The sequence below is a fragment of the Lepidochelys kempii genome, chromosome 5, assembly GCF_965140265.1.
Source record: "Lepidochelys kempii isolate rLepKem1 chromosome 5, rLepKem1.hap2, whole genome shotgun sequence".
Classification (NCBI taxonomy): Eukaryota; Metazoa; Chordata; order Testudines; family Cheloniidae; genus Lepidochelys; species Lepidochelys kempii.
In genome coordinates, this window is record NC_133260.1 from 1231415 (window position 1) to 1251795 (window position 20381).

A 20381-nucleotide genomic window follows, 5' to 3' on the forward strand; every position below is an offset into this window, starting at 1 on the left:
GAACTGTGCATCCGATGAAGTGAGCTGTAGCTCACGAAAGCTTATGCTCAAATAAATTGGTTAGTCTCTAAGGTGCCACAAGTACTCCTTTTCTTTTTATGAAGGGGAAGTTTTCAAGGTGTGGCCAGTTCTTCCTTTAGGGTTATACATTAAGCCCACTTTAATGCTTCCACAAGATCTTCCGCACTGGGTCACTTTAAAAGATAATGAATATCATCAGGTTGACCTAGACACATGCCAATGGCACCCTAGGGCAGGCTATCTATGTCCCCACTAAAATATATATCGGCCCCCATATCTGTCTATCATATATATATAATCATATCATATAATATCAGGGTTGGAAGGGACCCCAGAAGGTCATCTAGTCCAACCCCCTGCTCGAAGCAGGACCAATTCCCAGGTAAATCATCCCAGCCAGGGCTTTGTCAAGCCTGACCTTAAAAACCTCTAAGGAAGGAGATTCTACCACCTCCCTAGGTAACGCATTCCAGTATTTCACCACCCTCTTAGTGAAAAAGTTTTTCCTAATATCCAATCTAAACCTCCCCCACTGCAACTTGAGACCATTACTCCTCGTTCTGTCATCTGCTACCATTGAGAACAGTCTAGAGCCATCCTCTTTGGAACCCCCTTTCAGGTAGTTGAAAGCAGCTATCAAATCCCCCCTCATTCTTCTCTTCTGCAGGCTAAACAATCCCAGCTCCCTCAGCCTCTCCTCATAACTCATGTGTTCCAGTCCCCTAATCATTTTTGACAGGTTTCAGAGTAACAGCCGTGTTAGTCTGTATTCGCAAAAAGAAAAGGAGTACTTGTGGTACCTTAGAGACTAACCCATTTATTAGAGCATAAGCTTTCGTGAGCTACAGCTCACTTCCTCAGATGCATATCGTGGAAACTGCAGCAGGCTTTATATATACACAGAGAATATGAAACAATACCTATTCCCACCCCACTGTCCTGCTGGTAATAGCTTATCTAAAGTGATCATCAGGTGGGCCATTTCCAGCACAAATCCAGGTTTTCTCACCCTCCACCCCCCCACACAAATTCACTCTCCTGCTGGTGATAGCCCATCCAAAGTGACAACTCTTTACACAATGTGCATGACAATCAAGTTGGGCTATTTCCTGCACAAATCCAGGTTTTCTCACATCCTCCCCACCCCCATACACACACAAACTCACTCTCCTGCTGGTAATAGCTCATCCAAACTGACCACTCTTCAAGTTTAAATCCAAGTTAAACCAGAACATCTGGGGGGGGTGGTGTAGGAAAAAGCAAGAGGAAACAGGCTACCTTGCATAATGACTTAGCCACTCCCAGTCTCTATTTAAGCCTAAATTAATAGTATCCAATTTGCAAATGAATTCCAATTCATCAGTTTCTCGCTGGAGTCTGGATTTGAAGTTTTTTTGTTTTAAGATAGCGACCTTCATGTCTGTGATTGCGTGACCAGAGAGATTGAAGTGTTCTCCGACTGGTTTATGAATGTTATAATTCTTGACATCTGATTTGTGTCCATTTATTCTTTTACGTAGAGACTGTCCAGTTTGACCAATGTACATGGCAGAGGGGCATTGCTGGCACATGATGGCATAGATCACATTGGTGGATGTGCAGGTGAACGAGCCTCTGATAGTGTGGCTGATGTTATTAGGCCCTGTGATGGTGTCCCCTGAATAGATATGCGGGCACAATTGGCAACGGGCTTTGTTGCAAGGATAAGTTCCTGGGTTAGTGGTTCTGTTGTGTGGTATGTGGTTGTTGGTGAGTATTTGCTTCAGGTTGCGGGGCTGTCTGTAGGCAAGGACTGGCCTGTCTCCCAAGATTTGTGAGAGTGTTGGGTCATCCTTTAGGATAGGTTGTAGATCCTTAATAATGCGTTGGAGGGGTTTTAGTTGGGGGCTGACGGTGACGGCTAGTGGCGTTCTGTTATTTTCTTTGTTAGGCCTGTCCTGTAGTAGGTAACACCTCTTGTTTTTTCCTACACCCTCCCCCCCCCGATGTTCTGGTTTAACTTGGATTTAAACTTGAAGAGTGGTCAGTTTGGATGAGCTATTACCAGCAGGAGAGTGAGTTTGTGTGTGTATGGGGGTGGGGGGGATGTGAGAAAACCTGGATTTTTGCAGGAAATAGCCCAACTTGATTGTCATGCACATTGTGTAAAGAGTTGTCACTTTGGATGGGCTATCACCAGCAGGAGAGTGAATTTGTGTGCGGGGGTGGAGGGTGAGAAAACCTGGATTTGTGCTGGAAATGGCCCACCTGATGATCACTTTAGATAAGCTATTACCAGCAGGACAGTGGGGTGGGAGGAGGTATTGTTTCATATTCTCTGTGTATATATAAAGTCTGCTGCAGTTTCCACGATATGCATCTGATGAAGTGAGCTGTAGCTCACGAAAGCTTATGCTCTAATAAATTGGTTAGTCTCTAAGGTGCCACAAGTACTCCTTTTCTTTTTGCTAATCATTTTTGTTGCCCTTCGCTGGACTCTCTCCAATTTATCTACATCCTTCTTGAAGTGTGGGGCCCAAAACGGGACACAGTACTCCAGATGAGGCCTCACCAATGTCGAATAGAGGGGAACGATCACGTCCCTCGATCTGCTCGCTATGCCCCTACTTATACATCCCAAAATGCCATTGGCCTTCTTGGCAACAAGGGCACACTGCTGACTCATATCCAGCTTCTCGTCCACTGTCACCCCTAGGTCCTTTTCTGCAGAACTGCTGCCTAGCCATTCGGTCCCTAGTCTGTAGCTGTGCATTGGGTTCTTCCGTCCTAAGTGCAGGACCCTGCACTTATCCTTATTGAACCTCATCAGATTCCTTTTGGCCCAATCTTCCAATTGGTCTAGGTCCTTCTGTATCCTATCCCTCCCCTCCAGCGTATCTACCACTCCTCCCAGTTTAGTATCCAATCAGGGTAAATGCCATTTCAATTTTGAGGTGCAGCTGGTCAATACTTCCGAATTAATAATAGTTAAGTCAGGATGTGTATGTGTTCGAAGTACACAGATGACACTAAACTGGGAGGAGAGGTAGATACGCTGGAGGGGAAGGATAGGACACAGAGGGACCTAGACAAATTAGAGGATTGGGCCAAAAGAAATCTGATGAGGTTCAACAAGGACAAATGCAGAGTCCTGCACTTCGGACGGAAGAATCCCATGCACCGCTACAGACTAGGGACCGAATGGCTCGGCAGCAGTTCTGCAGAAAAGGACCTAGGGGTGACAGTGGACGAGAAGCTGGATATGAGTCAACAGTGTGCCCTTGTTGCCAAGAAGGCCAATGGCATTTTGGGATGTATAGATGGGGCACTGCCAGCAGATCGAGGGACGTGATCGTTCCCCTCTATTCGACATTGGTGAGGCCTCATCTGGAGTACTGTGTCCAGTTTTGGGCCCCACACTACAAGAAGGATGTGGAAAAATTGGAAAGAGTCCAGCGGAGGGCAACAAAAATGATTAGAGGACTGGAACACATGACTTATGAGGAGAGGCTGAGGGAACTGGGATTGTTTAGTCTGCGGAAGAGAAGAATGAGGAGGGATTTCATAGCTGCTATCAACTACTTGAAAGGAAGTTCCAAAGAGGATGGATCTAGACTGTTCTCAGTGGTAGCAGATGACAGAACGAGGAGTAATGGTCTCAAGTTGTAGTGATGGAGGATTAGGTCGGATATTATTAGGACAAACTTTTTCACTAGGAGGGTGGTGAAACACTGGAATGCGTTACCTAGGGAGGTGGTGGAATCTCCTTCCTTAGATATTTTTAAGGTCAGACTTGACAAAGCCCTGGCTGGGATGATTGAGTTGGGGATTGGTCCTGCTTTGAGCAGGGGGTTGGACTAGATGACCTCCTGAGGTCCCTTCCAACTCTGATTTTCTATGATTCTAAGGCGTTCCACAGGTTGACTGTGCGCTGTGTGAAGAACTTCCTTTTATTTGTTTTAAACCTGCTGCCCATTAATTTCATTTGGTGGCCCCTTGTTCTTATATTATGGGAACAAGTAAATAACTTTTCCTTATTCACTTTCTCCACACCACTCATGATCTTTATAGACCTCTCTCATATCCCTCCTTAGTCTCCTCTTTTCCAAGCTGAAAAGTCCTAGTCTGTTTAATCTCTCCTCATATAGGACCCATTCCAAACCTCTAATCATTTTAGTTGCCTTTTTCTGAATCTTTTCTAATGCCAGTATATCTTTTTTGAGATGAGGGGACCACATCTGTACACAGTATTCAAGATGTGGATGTACCATGGATTTACATAAGGGCAATAAGATATTCTCCGTCTTATTCTCTATCCGTTTTTTAATGATTCCTAACATCCCGTTTGCTTTTTTGACTGTCACTGCACACTGCGTGGACGTCTTCAGAGAACTATCCACGATGACTCCAAGATCTTTGTCCTGATTAGTTGTAGCTAAATTAGCCCCCATCATATTGTATGTATAGTTGGGGTTATTTTTTCCAATGTGCATTACTTTACATTTATCCACATTACACTTCATTTGCCATTTTGTTGCCCAATCACTTAGTTTTGTGAGATCTTTTTGAAGTTCTTCAAAGTCTGCTTTGGTCCCAACTATCTTCAGCAGTTTAGTATCATCTGCAAACTTTGCCACCTCACTGTTTATACCTTTCTCCAGATAATTTATGAATAAGTTGAATAGGATTGGTTCTAGGACTGACTCTTGGGGAATACCACTAGTTACCCCTCTCCATTTTGAACATTTACTATTTATTCCTACCCTTTGTTCCGTGTCTTTTAACCAGTTCTCAATCCATGAAAGGATCTTCCCTCTTATCAAATGACAACTTAATTTACATAAGAGCCTTTGGTGAGGGACCTTGCCAAAGGCTTTCTGGAAATCTAAGGACACTATATCCACTGGATCCCCTTTGTCCACATGTTTGTTGACCTCCTCAAAGAACTCTAATAGATTTGTAAGACATGATCTCCCTTTACAGAAATCATGTTGACTTTTGCACAACAATTTGTGTTCTTATAGGTGTCTGACCATTTTATTCTTCACTATTGTTTCAACTAATTTGCCCAGTTCTGACGTTAGACTTACCGGTCTGTAATTGTCAGGATCACCTCTAGAGCCCTTTTTAAATATTGGCATTACATTAGCTATCTTCAGATAAGTGATTTTGAAATGAAGAAACTGTTATTAAAAAGCAGCCATTTTACATTTTTTTAGTATGCTTCCCAGAAACTTGTATAGCATGTAAGTAATGTAACAAGAGAAGGAAAAGGTGTGATGTTACTGACATAACCTGTGACTGTATAGATCATTGTTGCAACCACTGTTATATATTTGCAGCAAATATTGTACAAAGGTTGTTGTGTGAGGTGTCTATGGAAAGGTTATAATTTGCTGATTATGATGATGCTATCTGTATGAGTGTATCATTTTTGTAGTTGAAGTTATGAATATTGGCTATGTACTTGTATATAATTTCTTTTGATTCTAAGTAGTCTCAGTGAAGCATTTGGTCAGCTTCTTGAGAAGGGACTATTCTCAGTAAGTGCCCAATCAAGAAACACTTATCGATGCATCCAATGAAGTGGGCTGTAGCCCAAGAAAGCTTACACTCTAATAAATTTGTTAGTCTCTTAGGTGCCACAAGTACTCCTGTTCTTTTTGTGGATACAGACAAACACTGCTGCTACTCTGAAACTTATCTGACAACGGACTTTGGGAGATGCCAATCCACATCTAAGCTTTCCTGGGAATGTTCAAACTAACATGTAAACAATGGTGTTGGCCTGTAAAGAACGAAGTCATGCATGGACATGTGACTTGCCCATGTGACTCCAAACTATATCTTGCTGTGATCTTGCACAGGAGAACCAAGGGATTTCCACCCACAAGACAAAGCCTATAAAAGGCTGCTGCATCTCCTCCATCTTGTCTTCAATCCTTCTTTTTATTTCTGGGGGGACTTTGCTACAAACTGAAGTTCTGAAAAAAGGACTGAATGACCCATCCCAGCTGTGGATGTTCTCCAGAGATTTGATTTGAACCTGCAGTTTATTCTATCACTGTTACAAGCCTGACCCAAGAACTTTGCCATTACTGTATGTCATTGATTTCATTTAACCAGTTCTAGCTCTCATCTCTTTTTCCTTTTATGAATAAGCCTTTAGATTTTAAATTCTAAAGGACTGGCAACAGTGTGATTTGTGGGTAAGATCTGATTTGTATAGTGACCTGGGTCTGGGGCTTGGTCCTTTGGGATCGAGAGAACCTTTTTTTCTTTTACTGGGGTATTGGTTTTCATAACCATTCGTCCCCATAATGAGTGGCACCGGTGGTGATACTGGGAAAGCCTTGGCCTGCAACTGCCCTGCTCGAAGCAATTTGTCCTGAATTGACACTCTCAGAAGCATCCCACCAGGGGCACCATCATTACAAAAGGGTATGAGGAAAATTGTAGGAAGATATCCTAACTGAACTGCTTGGCTAGAATAAGTCAGCAGGTCTGTTAAAGAGCTATGAATAAGTAGACAGAGAATGTGAAGCAAGATTATTATTGCGAGTCATGTGGTGTTCAACTCACAGGAAAATACTGCTTCAGATACCTAGAGAAATTGGTAAAGCTTATGTGAAAGGGTAAATAATACTTCCCTATTCACTTTCTCCACACAATTCACAATTTTATAGACCTCTACAATATCCCCTCTTTGTCATCTCTTTTCCAAGCTGAAAAGTCCCAGTCTCTCCTCATGCGGAAGTTGTTCCATACCCCGTATCATTTCTGTTGCTGTTCTCTGTATTCTAATATATCTTTTTTGAGATAGGATGAGAAGACCTGCACACACTGTTCAAGGTGTGGTTATACCACAGATTCCTATAATGGCATTATGCTATTTTCTGTCTTATTGTCTCTCTCTTTCCTAACGGTTCCTAACATTCTGTTCGCGTTTTTGACTGCCGCAGCACATGGAGCAGATGTTTTCTGAGAACTATCCACACTGTTTCCAAGATCGCTTTCTTGAGTGGTAATGGCTAATTTAGACTCCATCATTTAACATACATAGCTGGGATGATGTTTTCCAAGGTGCATTGCTTTGCATTTATCAACAATGAATTTCATCTGCCATTTTGTGGCCCACCCAGTTTTGTGAGATCCTTTTGTAGCTCTTCACAGTCTGCCTGGGACTTCACTATCTTGAATAACGTTGTGTCATCTGCAAATTTTGCCACCCCGTTTACCCCTTTTTCCAGATCATTTATGAATACAATGAGGAGCACTGGTCCCAGGCCTGATCCCTGGAGCCATCTGCTCTTTACCGCTCTCCAGTCTGAAATGGATCTTTTATTTGTACCCTCGGTTTCCTGCCTTGTAACCCGTTACTGACCCCCGAGACAACCTCCCCGCGTCTCAGCTTCCTTTGCATAAGAGCCTTTGGCCCGGGACCTTGTCACAGGCGGTCTGAAAGCCCCAGGACTCTCTGCCCCCTGGCCCCCTTTGCCCACGGGCTCCTCGGGCCCCTCCAAGAAGCCCAGCAGCTCGGTGGGTCCTGGTTTCCCCTCACACGCCTTAGCAGCGGGGGTGTCCGGGGCAGGCCCGTGGGCCGCAGAGCGCCTGCCCTCGGGGAGCCCTGTCAGCCTTGGGGGCGAGCTGGGTGGTGGGAAACCCGCCCCCAGGCTGGACTCGGGGCAGCGCCCCACACAGGCTCCTGGGGCCCCCCCCAGTTCGGGGTTCCCGCTCCCTCTTCTCAGCCCCGCCAGGACCCGCACGCTGAGCCCCGAGCCCCTCCCCCGCCTGAGGAGAGTCCGCCCCGCCCCTCAGCCACAGCGCGCGCGCACCCAACGGCCGCTCAACCTCCCTCTCCGCTTCCCGCCCAAAGCGCGCGCCCCACGACGCCCGGCTCGCTCTCTGATTGGCCACGGCCGCGGCAATATTCAAGCTCCTCCCCCCCTTCCAACCTAGTTAATCTGAAGCGCACGGGCCCGCCCTTAGCATCCTGATTGGGTAATCGGATCCACCTTCCTTCAGGCCCCGCCCTGCCATTTGGCCCCGCCCACTCCTTCAGGACCCCACCCCCTTCCCAGAGACCCCTCTCTGGATTGGTCCGGGGGATTCTAATCCCGCCCCATATCCGTGGCTCCTCCTCGGATTGGTCAATGCTCCCACGTCCCGCCCCTCCTCCTCGGACTCTTCTTGGATTGGTCCAGATTCACTGTGACCACGCCCTTTCCAGCCCGTTCCTCTCTCGGTATCTCTCCGGATTGGTCTAATCTCGCTCCGGCCCCGCCCATCCCTAGCCCGCCGAGCCCCCATTGGCTGTAGTCCAGCGCCGTCATTCACTCGAGCTGGAGCAAAGGTTGGACGAGGAGCGTGTCCCGTAAGTAACGCCGAGCCCCTCCCCCCCGCGTGACGGCTCCTCGAGTGGGAAGCTGGTACCCGCCCCCGCGAGCCTGGAGCCGGGGGGGGGGAGCAGGGGTGCTGCAAAGAGCCGAGTAGGGGTGGGCCGAGGGGTGCTGGGGGCCAAGGGGGAGGGCTAAGAAGAGCTGTGGGGGGCAGGGGTGCTGGGGGGACAAGGGGGAGGGCTAAGAAGAGCTGTGGGGGGGCAGGGGTGCTGGGGGACAAGGGGGAGGGCTAAGAAGAGCTGTGGGGGGCAGGGGTGCTGGGGGGACAAGGGGGAGGGCTAAGAAGAGCTGTGGGGGGCAGGGGTGCTGGGGGGGACAAGGGGGAGGGCTAAGAAGAGCTGTGGGGGGCAGGGGTGCTGGGGGGACAAGGGGGAGGGCTAAGAAGAGCTGTGGGGGGCAGGGGTGTTGGGGGGGCCAAGGGGGAGGGCTAAGAAGAGCTGTGGGGGGCAGGGGTGCTGGGGGACAAGGGGGAGGGCTAAGAAGAGCTGTGGGGGGCAGGGGTGCTGGGGGGGACAAGGGGGAGGGCTAAGAAGAGCTGTGGGGGGCAGGGGTGTTGGGGGGGCCAAGGGGGAGGGCTAAGAAGAGCTGTGGGGGGCAGGGGTGCTGGGGGACAAGGGGGAGGGCTAAGAAGAGCTGTGGGGGGGCAGGGGTGTTGGGGGGGCCAAGGGGGAGGGCTAAGAAGAGCTGTGGGGGGCAGGGGTGCTGGGGGGGACAAGGGGGAGGGCTAAGAAGAGCTGTGGGGGGGCAGGGGGTGCTGGGGGGGACAAGGGGGAGGGCTAAGAAGAGCTGTGGGGGGCAGGGGTGCTGGGGGCCAAGGGGGAGGGCTAAGAAGAGCTGTGGGGGGGCAGGGGTGCTGGGGGGACAAGGGGGAGGGCTAAGAAGAGCTGTGGGGGGGCAGGGGTGTTGGGGGGGCCAAGGGGGGAGGGCTAAGAAGAGCTGTGGGGGGGCAGGGGTGCTGGGGGACAAGGGGGAGGGCTAAGAAGAGCTGTGGGGGGGCAGGGGTGCTGGGGGGACAAGGGGGAGGGCTAAGAAGAGCTGTGGGGGGCAGTGGTGCTGGGGGACAAGGGGGAGGGCTAAGAAGAGCTGTGGGGGGGCAGGGGTGCTGGGGGGGACAAGGGGGAGGGCTAAGAAGAGCTGGGGGGGGCAGGGGTGCTGGGGGACAAGGGGGAGGGCTAAGAAGAGCTGTGGGGGGCAGGGGTGCTGGGGGGACAAGGGGGAGGGCTAAGAAGAGCTGTGGGGGGGCAGGGGTGTTGGGGGGACCAAGGGGGAGGGCTAAGAAGAGCTGTGGGGGGGCAGGGGTGCTGGGGGGGACAAGGGGGAGGGCTAAGAAGAGCTGTGGGGGGCAGGGGTGTTGGGGGGACCAAGGGGGAGGGCTAAGAAGAGCTGTGGGGGGCAGGGGTGCTGGGGGGGACAAGGGGGAGGGCTAAGAAGAGCTGTGGGGGGGCAGGGGTGCTGGGGGGACAAGGGGGAGGGCTAAGAAGAGCTGTGGGGGGCAGGGGTGCTGGGGGACAAGGGGGAGGGCTAAGAAGAGCTGTGGGGGGCAGGGGTGCTGGGGGGACAAGGGGGAGGGCTAAGAAGAGCTGTGGGGGGGCAGGGGTGCTGGGGGGGACAAGGGGGAGGGCTAAGAAGAGCTGTGGGGGGCAGGGGTGCTGGGGGACAAGGGGGAGGGCTAAGAAGAGCTGTGGGGGGCAGGGGTGCTGGGGGGACAAGGGGGAGGGCTAAGAAGAGCTGTGGGGGGGCAGGGGTGCTGGGGGGGACAAGGGGGAGGGCTAAGAAGAGCTGTGGGGGGCAGGGGTGCTGGGGGGGACAAGGGGGAGGGCTAAGAAGAGCTGTGGGGGGCAGGGGTGTTGGGGGGACCAAGGGGGAGGGCTAAGAAGAGCTGTGGGGGGCAGGGGTGCTGGGGGGGACAAGGGGGAGGGCTAAGAAGAGCTGTGGGGGGGCAGGGGTGCTGGGGGGGACAAGGGGGAGGGCTAAGAAGAGCTGTGGGGGGCAGGGGTGCTGGGGGGACAAGGGGGAGGGCTAAGAAGAGCTGTGGGGGGCAGGGGTGCTGGGGGGGACAAGGGGGAGGGCTAAGAAGAGCTGTGGGGGGCAGGGGTGCTGGGGGGGACAAGGGGGAGGGCTAAGAAGAGCTGTGGGGGGGCAGGGGTGTTGGGGGACAAGGGGGAGGGCTAAGAAGAGCTGTGGGGGGGCAGGGGTGTTGGGGGACAAGGGGGAGGGCTAAGAAGAGCTGTGGGGGGCAGGGGTGTTGGGGGGACCAAGGGGGAGGGCTAAGAAGAGCTGTGGGGGGGCAGGGGTGCTGGGGGGACAAGGGGGAGGGCTAAGAAGAGCTGTGGGGGGGCAGGGGTGCTGGGGGGACAAGGGGGAGGGCTAAGAAGAGCTGTGGGGGGGCAGGGGTGCTGGGGGACAAGGGGGAGGGCTAAGAAGAGCTGTGGGGGGGCAGGGGTGCTGGGGGGGACAAGGGGGAGGGCTAAGAAGAGCTGTGGGGGGGCAGGGGTGCTGGGGGGGACAAGGGGGAGGGCTAAGAAGAGCTGTGGGGGGCAGGGGTGCTGGGGGGGACAAGGGGGAGGGCTAAGAAGAGCTGTGGGGGGCAGGGGTGCTGGGGGGACAAGGGGGAGGGCTAAGAAGAGCTGTGGGGGGGCAGGGGTGTTGGGGGGACCAAGGGGGAGGGCTAAGAAGAGCTGTGGGGGGGCAGGGGTGCTGGGGGGGACAAGGGGGAGGGCTAAGAAGAGCTGTGGGGGGGCAGGGGTGTTGGGGGGACCAAGGGGGAGGGCTAAGAAGAGCTGTGGGGGGCAGGGGTGCTGGGGGACAAGGGGGAGGGCTAAGAAGAGCTGTGGGGGGGCAGGGGTGCTGGGGGGACAAGGGGGAGGGCTAAGAAGAGCTGTGGGGGGCAGGGGTGCTGGGGGGACAAGGGGGAGGGCTAAGAAGAGCTGTGGGGGGCAGGGGTGCTGGGGGGACAAGGGGGAGGGCTAAGAAGAGCTGTGGGGGGCAGGGGTGCTGGGGGGACAAGGGGGAGGGCTAAGAAGAGCTGTGGGGGGGCAGGGGTGTTGGGGGGACCAAGGGGGAGGGCTAAGAAGAGCTGTGGGGGGGCAGGGGTGTTGGGGGGACCAAGGGGGAGGGCTAAGAAGAGCTGTGGGGGGCAGGGGTGCTGGGGGGGACAAGGGGGAGGGCTAAGAAGAGCTGTGGGGGGGCAGGGGTGCTGGGGGGGACAAGGGGGAGGGCTAAGAAGAGCTGTGGGGGGCAGGGGTGCTGGGGGGGACAAGGGGGAGGGCTAAGAAGAGCTGTGGGGGGGCAGGGGTGCTGGGGGACAAGGGGGAGGGCTAAGAAGAGCTGTGGGGGGGCAGGGGTGCTGGGGGACAAGGGGGAGGGCTAAGAAGAGCTGTGGGGGGCAGGGGTGCTGGGGGACCAAGGGGGAGGGCTAAGAAGAGCTGTGGGGGGGCAGGGGTGCTGGGGGGACAAGGGGGAGGGCTAAGAAGAGCTGTGGGGGGGCAGGGGTGCTGGGGGACAAGGGGGAGGGCTAAGAAGAGCTGTGGGGGGGCAGGGGTGCTGGGGGACAAGGGGGAGGGCTAAGAAGAGCTGTGGGGGGCAGGGGTGCTGGGGGGGACAAGGGGGAGGGCTAAGAAGAGCTGTGGGGGGCAGGGGTGCTGGGGGGACAAGGGGGAGGGCTAAGAAGAGCTGTGGGGGGCAGGGGTGCTGGGGGGGCCAAGGGGGGAGGGCTAGGAAGAGCTGTGGGGGAGCAGGGGTGCTGGGGGGGACAAGGAGACGGCAGGGCGGGGTGCTGGGGAGGGCCAAGGAGGCATGCGGGGGAGGGCTAAGAAGAGCTATGTGGAGGGGGCGGGGATGCCGCAAAGGGCCAAGTGGGGGCTGGGAGCGGGAGGGGGGGCAAAGAGACACATGGGGGGAGGGCTAAGAAGAGGAGGGGGTAGGGATTACTCCTCCCTTGCACTCACCCTGTGACTGTCTCGCCAAGCCCAAGGGCCTGAGGCAGCAGCCCCAGTCGTTAGCCGCAGGGCAGGGAGGGGCCAAGAGGGCTCCTCGCAGTGACTCTGCTGCAGCCCACTGACAGGTGCTGGGGCGCAGCCCTGGGCATGGGGCAGCCAGGACGAGTCTGGGGGGCCCTCGCCTGTAAAGCCATTTCCTGTAACACCTGTGATGCAGAGGAGAGCGAACAGGTGAGTGATGCCTGCGACCAGGTGGGAGGGACGACAAGGGAGTCAGGGCTCCGGAGAGCCGGCTCCGGAGAGCCAACCCCGGGGAAGATAATCCCAGCAACTTGGCAGGGGGTGGGAGAAGCCTGAGACACCAGAATGGCGGAGAGAAACCCGGCACCGAGAGTGGGTAAGAAATGAGAAAGGTATTTCCAATTTGATGTGACTGCCTCAAATCTTTGGGCCACAAAGACATCCCCACAGAACTGATGCTGTGTCTGAATGTGGCTCTCGCATGACCACCCATGGACTGTTGCTTTCCACTTTGCCCACCTTAATACCAGAGAAATTCTTCCCTCTGGGGAGCTCAGAGAAGAGCAACAGAAACTCTCAGTGGGTGGGAGAGCCCTAGTGGTGGAGCAGGACCCCCTGGTGCTAGGCACTGTAGGGACAGCAAAAAGAAGGTCCCTGCCCCAAAGAGCTTACAGTCTAAGGAGTAAGACAAGCGACAATAGATGAATGCAGATGGAGAGGGGAGCGTAACAAAACAGATGGTTCTGGTGAGTGTGACAGGCTATGGGCTCTGTATACCAGTAGCCTAATTCTTGCCAAGCATTTCCCTGGCAAAGGCAAGTTTGAAGGAGGCAATGAGGTGGTTTTGTGGAAGTTTACAGGAAGCACCTCCCTGGTGTAAGGGGCAATATGGGAGACCTGTATGCAGGTGCTATTTGGAAGGTCAGGAGCCCAGACAGCAATCAGGCCAGACCTCCCAACAGCAGTGCAGGCTCCATGTGGTTGCACTGTCCCACCCAAACAGCCATGCTGGATGGAGAGGAGGGAGAACCCATTGTGGCTTTGGCAAGACAGTGCCTGGAGCTGGAATGGTCCCTTGCCTTCCCATGTGACTGAGCTCAGGATCCCTTTCTCCTAAAACCACTGGACTCCACATTCCTGGTCTTGACCTTCCCTGACATCCTGTCACAATGGGCCTCATGCATCTTCTGCAAGTGACGAGCCCCTTGTTTGGGCTTGTGACTAAAGCACAGGACTGGGAGACAGCCACTTTCTATGTCCTGCTCTTGAAAGCACAGAAAAGGCTAATGGAACAGATTTGCCGTGTGAGTTCAGGACAGTCCCGGCCTCACTTAGTGCCTCAGTTTCCCTATCTGTAAAATCAGAGTGACAATCCTGTCCCTCGCATCAAAGAAACATGACAGTCAGTGTTAGTAAAGTACTTTGAGCTACTCAGACAGAAGGAGGTAAGAGGTGATTACTTATTTATTACTACAGTTACCCAGAGAACTCTGAGAAGAGGTGATATAAGGGGGAAGAGAACACATAGGACCCCTTGGAGCATCACTGGCTGAATTCTCCTACTTCTGATCTCACTCTGGCTAGGGCAGGAGAATCTCTTGTCCATTATAGTATCTGGGGCCTGAAGATGCAGTCTCTTCTGCCTGGAAACGCAAGGTCTCCAATCTCAGGAGTTTGATTTCTTCTCTCTCTCTCTCTCTCTTTCTCAGGAAGCAAAGCCAGAGTGCAATGGGACAAAGCCCAGAAGAAGACACTGCAAGGAGTAACTGGATCTCCTGAGATTCTGCCATGACCTGCAGCGTTTCAAAGCTCTCTAGTCCCAGCCCAAGGGGAGACCATCAGCTGCAGTCCATACAGCATTCATCTTACTTGCACTGAATCCACTCAGAACTATTCATGGCCCAAGAATCACAGTGGGGGCTTGACTTGGATGCTCCTGTCAGATTAGGCTTTGCAGCCCAGCATGAAAGGAGCCTATAGTCACTGAACAGCAATGATCCAGACTTGGTGTGAGATGTGTGTCCTGCCCCTCTGCAGTAGCTGGGTCACAGTGTCCTTTCTGACTGCTTTGCCCGTGCATGTTCCAGATGACCTTTCCATCACACCTACCCCGTGGTGCAGCACATGCATGAGGCAGCCAGTGACCCAGCTTAGTAAAGCCTCTTCCATGTGCTTCACTGGCTCTCTTGCTCAGGCTTGCCCTATGTGTCCTGCAGCTGACAGGCAGCGGGGCAGGAGAGATGCATGGTGCTGAGGAATTCCCTCCCTGCCTTGTCTTCTCTCCCTAGCCAGGCAGGGTTGGTATAATTGCTGGAGCTGTCGTGCTTACAATGCCTGTTGTTTCCTTCTCCCATGGCACTGATGCATCCGTGGTGCTTAAAAGGGCTGATCTGTGTCAGCGGCCTTCTCTCACTCATCCTGCTTTGGTGCCTGCTGGTCATGACAGCTGATGTCCAGAAGAGATGGCAGCTTTCCAGTCGCTTCCCCATCATCCAAGGGAAGCTGCCCAGAAGGTCTCGCTTTGGGGCCATTGAATCTGTCCAGAGAGGCGTGGACTTTCCATCTCTGTTCACTAACTCTCTCACAGATCCTCACTGTGAGCCTGGGCAGCTGCTCCTGATCCTCGTGACTTCAGCCCCAGGGAATTCAGAGCCCAGGCAGGTGATCAGGAGAACCTGGGCTGCCCATGAGGGACCGACAGCATACCAATGGCAGTCTGTGTTCTTAGTTGGCCAGTCTGCAGATGTTGGGGTAGCCCAGGGCATCCAGAGAGAGCAGCAGGAGTTTGGGGACATCCTGATTGGGAATTATCAGGACACCTATCGGAACCTCACCCTGAAGGTCATGCATGGGTTTAAGTGGGTGGCCAAGCAGTGCCGGCCCAGCTACATTCTAAAGACAGATGATGACTGCTTCGTCAACACAGACCGGCTGCCGGAGTTCCTGCTGGAGCACAACACTATTAAGACGGGCCTGTATGCAGGATCCCTCTTCTCCAGGGAGAAGCGGCAGGTCATCAGAGAGCCTTCCAGCAAATGGTTTGTCTCCAGGCAAGACTACCACCCAGATGAATACCCACCATATGCCAGTGGCATCGGCTACATCCTGTCTCTGGATGCCATTGAGCAGATCCTGTGGGCAGCAGAACACGTCCACCCCATCCCGGTAGAAGATGCCTACGTCGGCATCTTGGCTGAGAAAGCTGGGATCCGGATGAAATCCAGTGCGCGCTTCGCCAAGCACAACGTGAGGTGGCGGGTGTGTAACTACCGCTACCTGATGGTAATTCATCACCTGAGCCCACATGAGCAGGAGGTGGCTAAGGGGAACATGCTACAGGCTCGGAGTGCCTGCCATGACAGTCTGGAGGTCACCAGGTGGAAGTGAGCCACTGTCTGCCAGGAGGGCTGGCAAGGGACGGGGCAACCTCATGCCTGTAGCACAGTCTGAAGGGGGTTATGCAACCGGTGCTCAGGGTTACCCCTACCCCAAGGCCCCATCCCAGGCTCTGGAGGGTGGTGAAGCACTGGAATGGGTTACCTAGGGAGGTGGTGGAATCTCCTTCCTTAGAAGTTTTTAAGGTCAGGCTTGACAAAGCCCTGGCTGAGATGATTTAGTTGGGGTTGGTCCTGCTTTGAGCAGGGGATTGGACTAGATGATCTGAGGTCGCTTCCATCCCTAATCTTCTATGAGTCTAGGTCAGCCCCTGCCATGCACTCTTGCCTGGCACCCTAGCTGTCTTACCCTTCTAGTGTTATGGACTTCTAGAGAGTGAAATGGCCCTGCCTGGCTTGCCTGACAGGCAGCATCTTACTCGCCATGAGGTTGGGGCTGGGAGCCAGGAGCTCTGGAGTGGGAGTCCCAGCTCTGCTACTAACCTCAGGCCAGTGACTGACTGATCCTGTGCCTCGGTTTCCCCACCTGTAACGTGGGGATAACTATCTGACTCAGCTCCTAAGGCCTGTGGAGATTAATTGGTTCATGTCTGTAGGGCTCTGAAAAAGTGGTGTGGGAGGGGCCAAACATCATTAATACAGAGGGACTTAAGGTCTCGGTATGTCATGCCCAGCTGAGGCTCCTGCCATTTAGATGCATCGTGGCATGCTAGGACCTGTAATCCCCACAGGCTGGCTGCAGTCTGCCTCAGTTTGTGGCCAGCTGCTGGCAGCCCTTAGCTGAGCTAAATTGGAAGGTCCAAGGTCACCAGGACTTTTCTAGCTCTAACCCTACAGTGCCCTGGGGCACAGGGCATGGTGAGCCCTGGAGCTGAGAGGGGAGGACACCAGCCATGACAAATGGGAGTGGGGATGGCCTCTGCCTCCAGAAGAGGACTCTCTCCTCATGCCCGGTGTCTCCAACCCTCCCACAGCTGAGGCGCTCACTGGCTGCTTTATGAAGGGGGGTTGCTGGATGTGTGACCTACCAAAAGAGCAGCATTACTAGCCTCTCTGTATGCTGCTGGTGAGGCTTGAAAACAGCGGGGTAGCCCAGAACCCCTGCAGGGAGTGACCCTGATTTCCCCCATCTCTATCACCTTCCCATGGTAGGGGGATGGGACGGGACTTACCTGTGCTTGGTGCAATAGCACAAGCAAAATGAACTGCACCTTCTCATGCTGCATCTTTCTGAAGGAAGGCCCAGGATGGCCTGCACTTCACCAGCACCTGGGCATGCAGCTTGTTCAGGCTGCCAGGCCCCATGGGTGCTAGTGATGTGTGTCAGGTGTAAATGGTACTCGCTTTCCCGCTCAGTGCACACGGGGGACCCAGGTACCTGTTGTTTTAACGAGCCTGGAGCACTTTCCGGACTGAAAGGACACTAGGAAAGGGTTAATCTATGCAGAAGCTAACTACAAAACTGTATTAAGTAAGGGCTGGGCTCTGTTCCTTTCCCTTGGCAAGACGCTTCCCCTCTCTCTGCCTCAGTTTCCCATCCCCAGGCAGGGGGTGAAGCCAAACTCCCACTGATCTCCCATATCAAGGTGCTTTAGGTTGGATATTAGGAAAAACTTTTTCATTAGGAGGGTGGTGAAACACTGGAATGCGTTACCTAGGGAGGTGGTGGAATCTCCTTCCCTAGAAGTTTTTAAGGTCAGGCTTGACGAAGCTCTGGCTGGGATGATTTAATTGGGGATTGGTCCTGCTTTGAACAGGGAGTTGGACTAGATGACCTCCTGAGGTCCCTTCCAACCCTGATATTCTATGATTCTCCTCCAATTAGCCTTGTGCAGAGTGCTACTGGGAAGGGAATAGCTGCTTTTACAAACCAATGCTAACCACGCCCACCTCCCTCAGCCCAGCCCTGCCCTGCCCGAACTTCCCTGGAGTTCAGCGATAGCAGTCAACTGGGGAGAGGAAGTTAGTCATGGGAGTGGGCTCCTGCCCCTTGGGCACAGGAAGGCTACAGCTAGTTAGCCTGTAGTGTGAGATATCCCATGGTTCCTGATTCCTGCCCCACCGTGCCTAGAAAGGGCTCCCCTCTGGCCCATCGAGGATAACACCCTCCTCTGGTGCCCAGCACTCAATCAGTGTTACTGACATCCCAGCAGCAGGTGCCAAACAACCCACACCAGCTCAGCCTGCCCCGCGGTTCCCAACCCTACGACCATCCAATAGCGTTACCTCATGCTTTTGCCACTGTTGTGCAGCTGGGGTCCCCTTGCTGGGGGGACAGGCCCACCCAATTCTGCCTCCCAGCCTTACTGATGAGCTTAGGGCCCCTGAGCACATGATGCTGGACAGTTGCTCGGGTAGGGTAGGCCCGTGGCATTTGTGTAATCCCTGCTCCCAGCAAGGCTTGCTGCCGGGGAGGCTGGAAAAGAACTAGAGCCGCTGCAGGCCGGGGGCCTGCCCTTCTGCAGCAGGTCTCTGCGTCCAAGGCCCTTGGCTTTGGGAAGGGGGCTTCGGATAGTGCCGGTGCTCTGTAAATAATCTGCATCAATGACACTAGAGGAAGCTGATGCCCAACTCAGTAGAGTTGTAGGGAAAAGCGGGGAAGGGAAACTCTATTCAAACCTGGTGCTTTACCAGCCGGGCATGCTGCTCCCACCTCGGCTGCAATCTGCTCAGAGCCGGACCCTAAGGCCTAGAGAACTTGCATTACTGTAGCCCCTGGGTTATGGCCCAGGACCCGGAGCGTGAGGTGCTGTACAAACAACCCATTTCCCCCTCTGCCAGGAAGGCGGGTGCAGCTGCTCCTGGCAGGTTACTCTCCAGGGCCTTCTCCAGTTGGTTTTCAACATTCCTAGCCACACCGCTTCCCTCGGGGTGGACCTGGCCACTCGGCACAGAGCCACTGAGCGAGGGGCCATCCTGTGATGGCCAGGGAGCAGGAGGGCCACAGCCAGTGCTGGGTGCTGTTTTCTCTGAACGGTCAGAAGGGACAGAGATGTTGGGGGAGGGAGATGGTAGCTAACAGCTGCCTTTCACTGAGGCTTTGTCCTGCAATAAAGGTTACCAATAGCTGCCCGTGGGAGAGGTACTTTTTGGGGGACTGGGGTCATTCTTCCCTGACTGAAATGCTACTCCTTGGAGCTCTGGCCTGGCTTTTCCTGCCCGGCCCCACGCTCCTCTCCAGGAGTGTAGGGGGCTCCCTGGGTCCCAGCACGAAGATAAGCAGGGGCTGAGGCAAGGCTGGGGGTCAGGGGCAGCGTGAGGACAGAGCCCCAAGCGAGGTCTCCTGGGCAGCTGCTCCGCTGCAGGCCTCTGCCAAGGAGCTGCCACGTCAGCGATGGCCCAGCGACGGGCGATTTCCCCTTGCCTGCCCCAGGGCCGCTCCCCTCAGCGGTCCTGCCCGTGGCAGGTTCGTTTAGCGTTCCGATACATTCCCGCTCCTCTGGCCTGAACGAGAGTCCAAAGCCCATGCCAGTCCTTCAGCCAGCCTCTCCAGGGCTGCAGGCCCCCGTCCCAGGGCAACACAGCTCCCTGCTGGGCTTCTCTCTGCCTGCCCTCCCAGGCTCTCCCCCCTTGATACACTGGCCTGGCTGGGACCCCTCCCTTTCCAGCCTGGCCTGGCTTCTCTCCTTTGAGCCCCAAGGCCCCTGGAGATGGGGCACCATGGGAGCTGTGGGACCAAGCCTGCTGATATCAGTTGAAGAAGGCTCCTCTCAGTGCTCTGGCTCGGGGCTTTCCCTTCATCCCCGAGGCTGTGATCAGTCGACTCCTGCTGCTGTCCTCCCGAGGGAGAAAGGGCAGAGGATCCCCCAGGACAGGGCATGTGGGGGGGGGGGGGATTATTTTTACTAGTTTAAAAAAAACCCTTTATTTTATTTAAAAAATTAAAACCCCTCCACCACTGTACATGTTTACAAAGGGGGCAGGCAGCCCCCTGCTATGTGCACCAAGTCTCTGCAGGGGCTCTCGGGGGGGGGGGCAGCTGGTGGGGGTGGAAACCAGAGGCGGATGACACCACAGGTTCCTCTTTGTGGTCGTGGGAATTGGGAGGGGGATTGGGGCTACAGGGCGAGCGGGGCACTGGGGGCAGGGGGGCGTAGTGGCTGAGCGGGGTGGGCAGGTCGGCGGAGCGGGCGTGAGCCTGGAGCAGCAGCTCGTGCAGGGTCTTGCCCACCTGCACCACGTTCTCAGAGATGAGGTGGGAGAGGGTGTCGCTGGCCAGGCTCTCCAGCAGCACCTGCTGCGAGGTGCGGAGGATCTGCACCAGGAGCTGCTGCATGCTCTGGAGCAGGCTTACCACGCTGGGGCCTGCAACGAGACAGTGCCAGGGTGAGCGGGCAGATCCCTGCCCCACCAGCGCCATGGGGCAGCGGTTAACATGCAGCCCCCCCCCGCATCCCTCCTCCATCACTGCCACGGGGCTGCCCCCCCATCCCTTCCCCACCAGCGCCATGGGGCAGCCCCCCCGCATCCCTCCCCCACCAGTGCCACGGGCAGGGGTTAACGTGCAGACCCCCCGCATCCCTCCCCCACCAGTGCCTCAGGGCAGCCCCCCCCACCAGCGCTGCGGGGCAGGGGTTAACGCGCAGACCCCCACCCTATCCCCCTCCGCCACCAGTGCCAACTGCACA

The 20381-nt window shown here is 54.7% G+C and overlaps 1 protein-coding gene across 3 annotated transcripts; it reads left to right on the forward strand.

Moving 5' to 3' along the window:
* The first annotated feature begins 8327 nt into the window (after positions 1–8327).
* LOC140911058 (beta-1,3-galactosyltransferase 5-like) lies at positions 8328–18822 on the forward strand. 3 transcript variants are annotated; one of them, XM_073343280.1, is made up of 2 exons: positions 8328–8374; positions 14068–18822. In XM_073343280.1, the coding sequence occupies exon 2, from the start codon at positions 14711–14713 to the stop codon at positions 15743–15745; it is 1035 nt and encodes a 344-aa protein (XP_073199381.1). In that variant the 5' UTR covers positions 8328–8374; positions 14068–14710; the 3' UTR covers positions 15746–18822. The 3 variants fall into 3 exon arrangements, with proteins under 3 accessions (XP_073199381.1, XP_073199382.1, XP_073199384.1); XM_073343281.1 differs by lacking the exon at positions 8328–8374 and adding an exon at positions 12299–12568; XM_073343283.1 differs by lacking the exon at positions 8328–8374 and adding an exon at positions 12581–12734.
* Positions 18823–20381: the final 1559 nt, after the last annotated feature.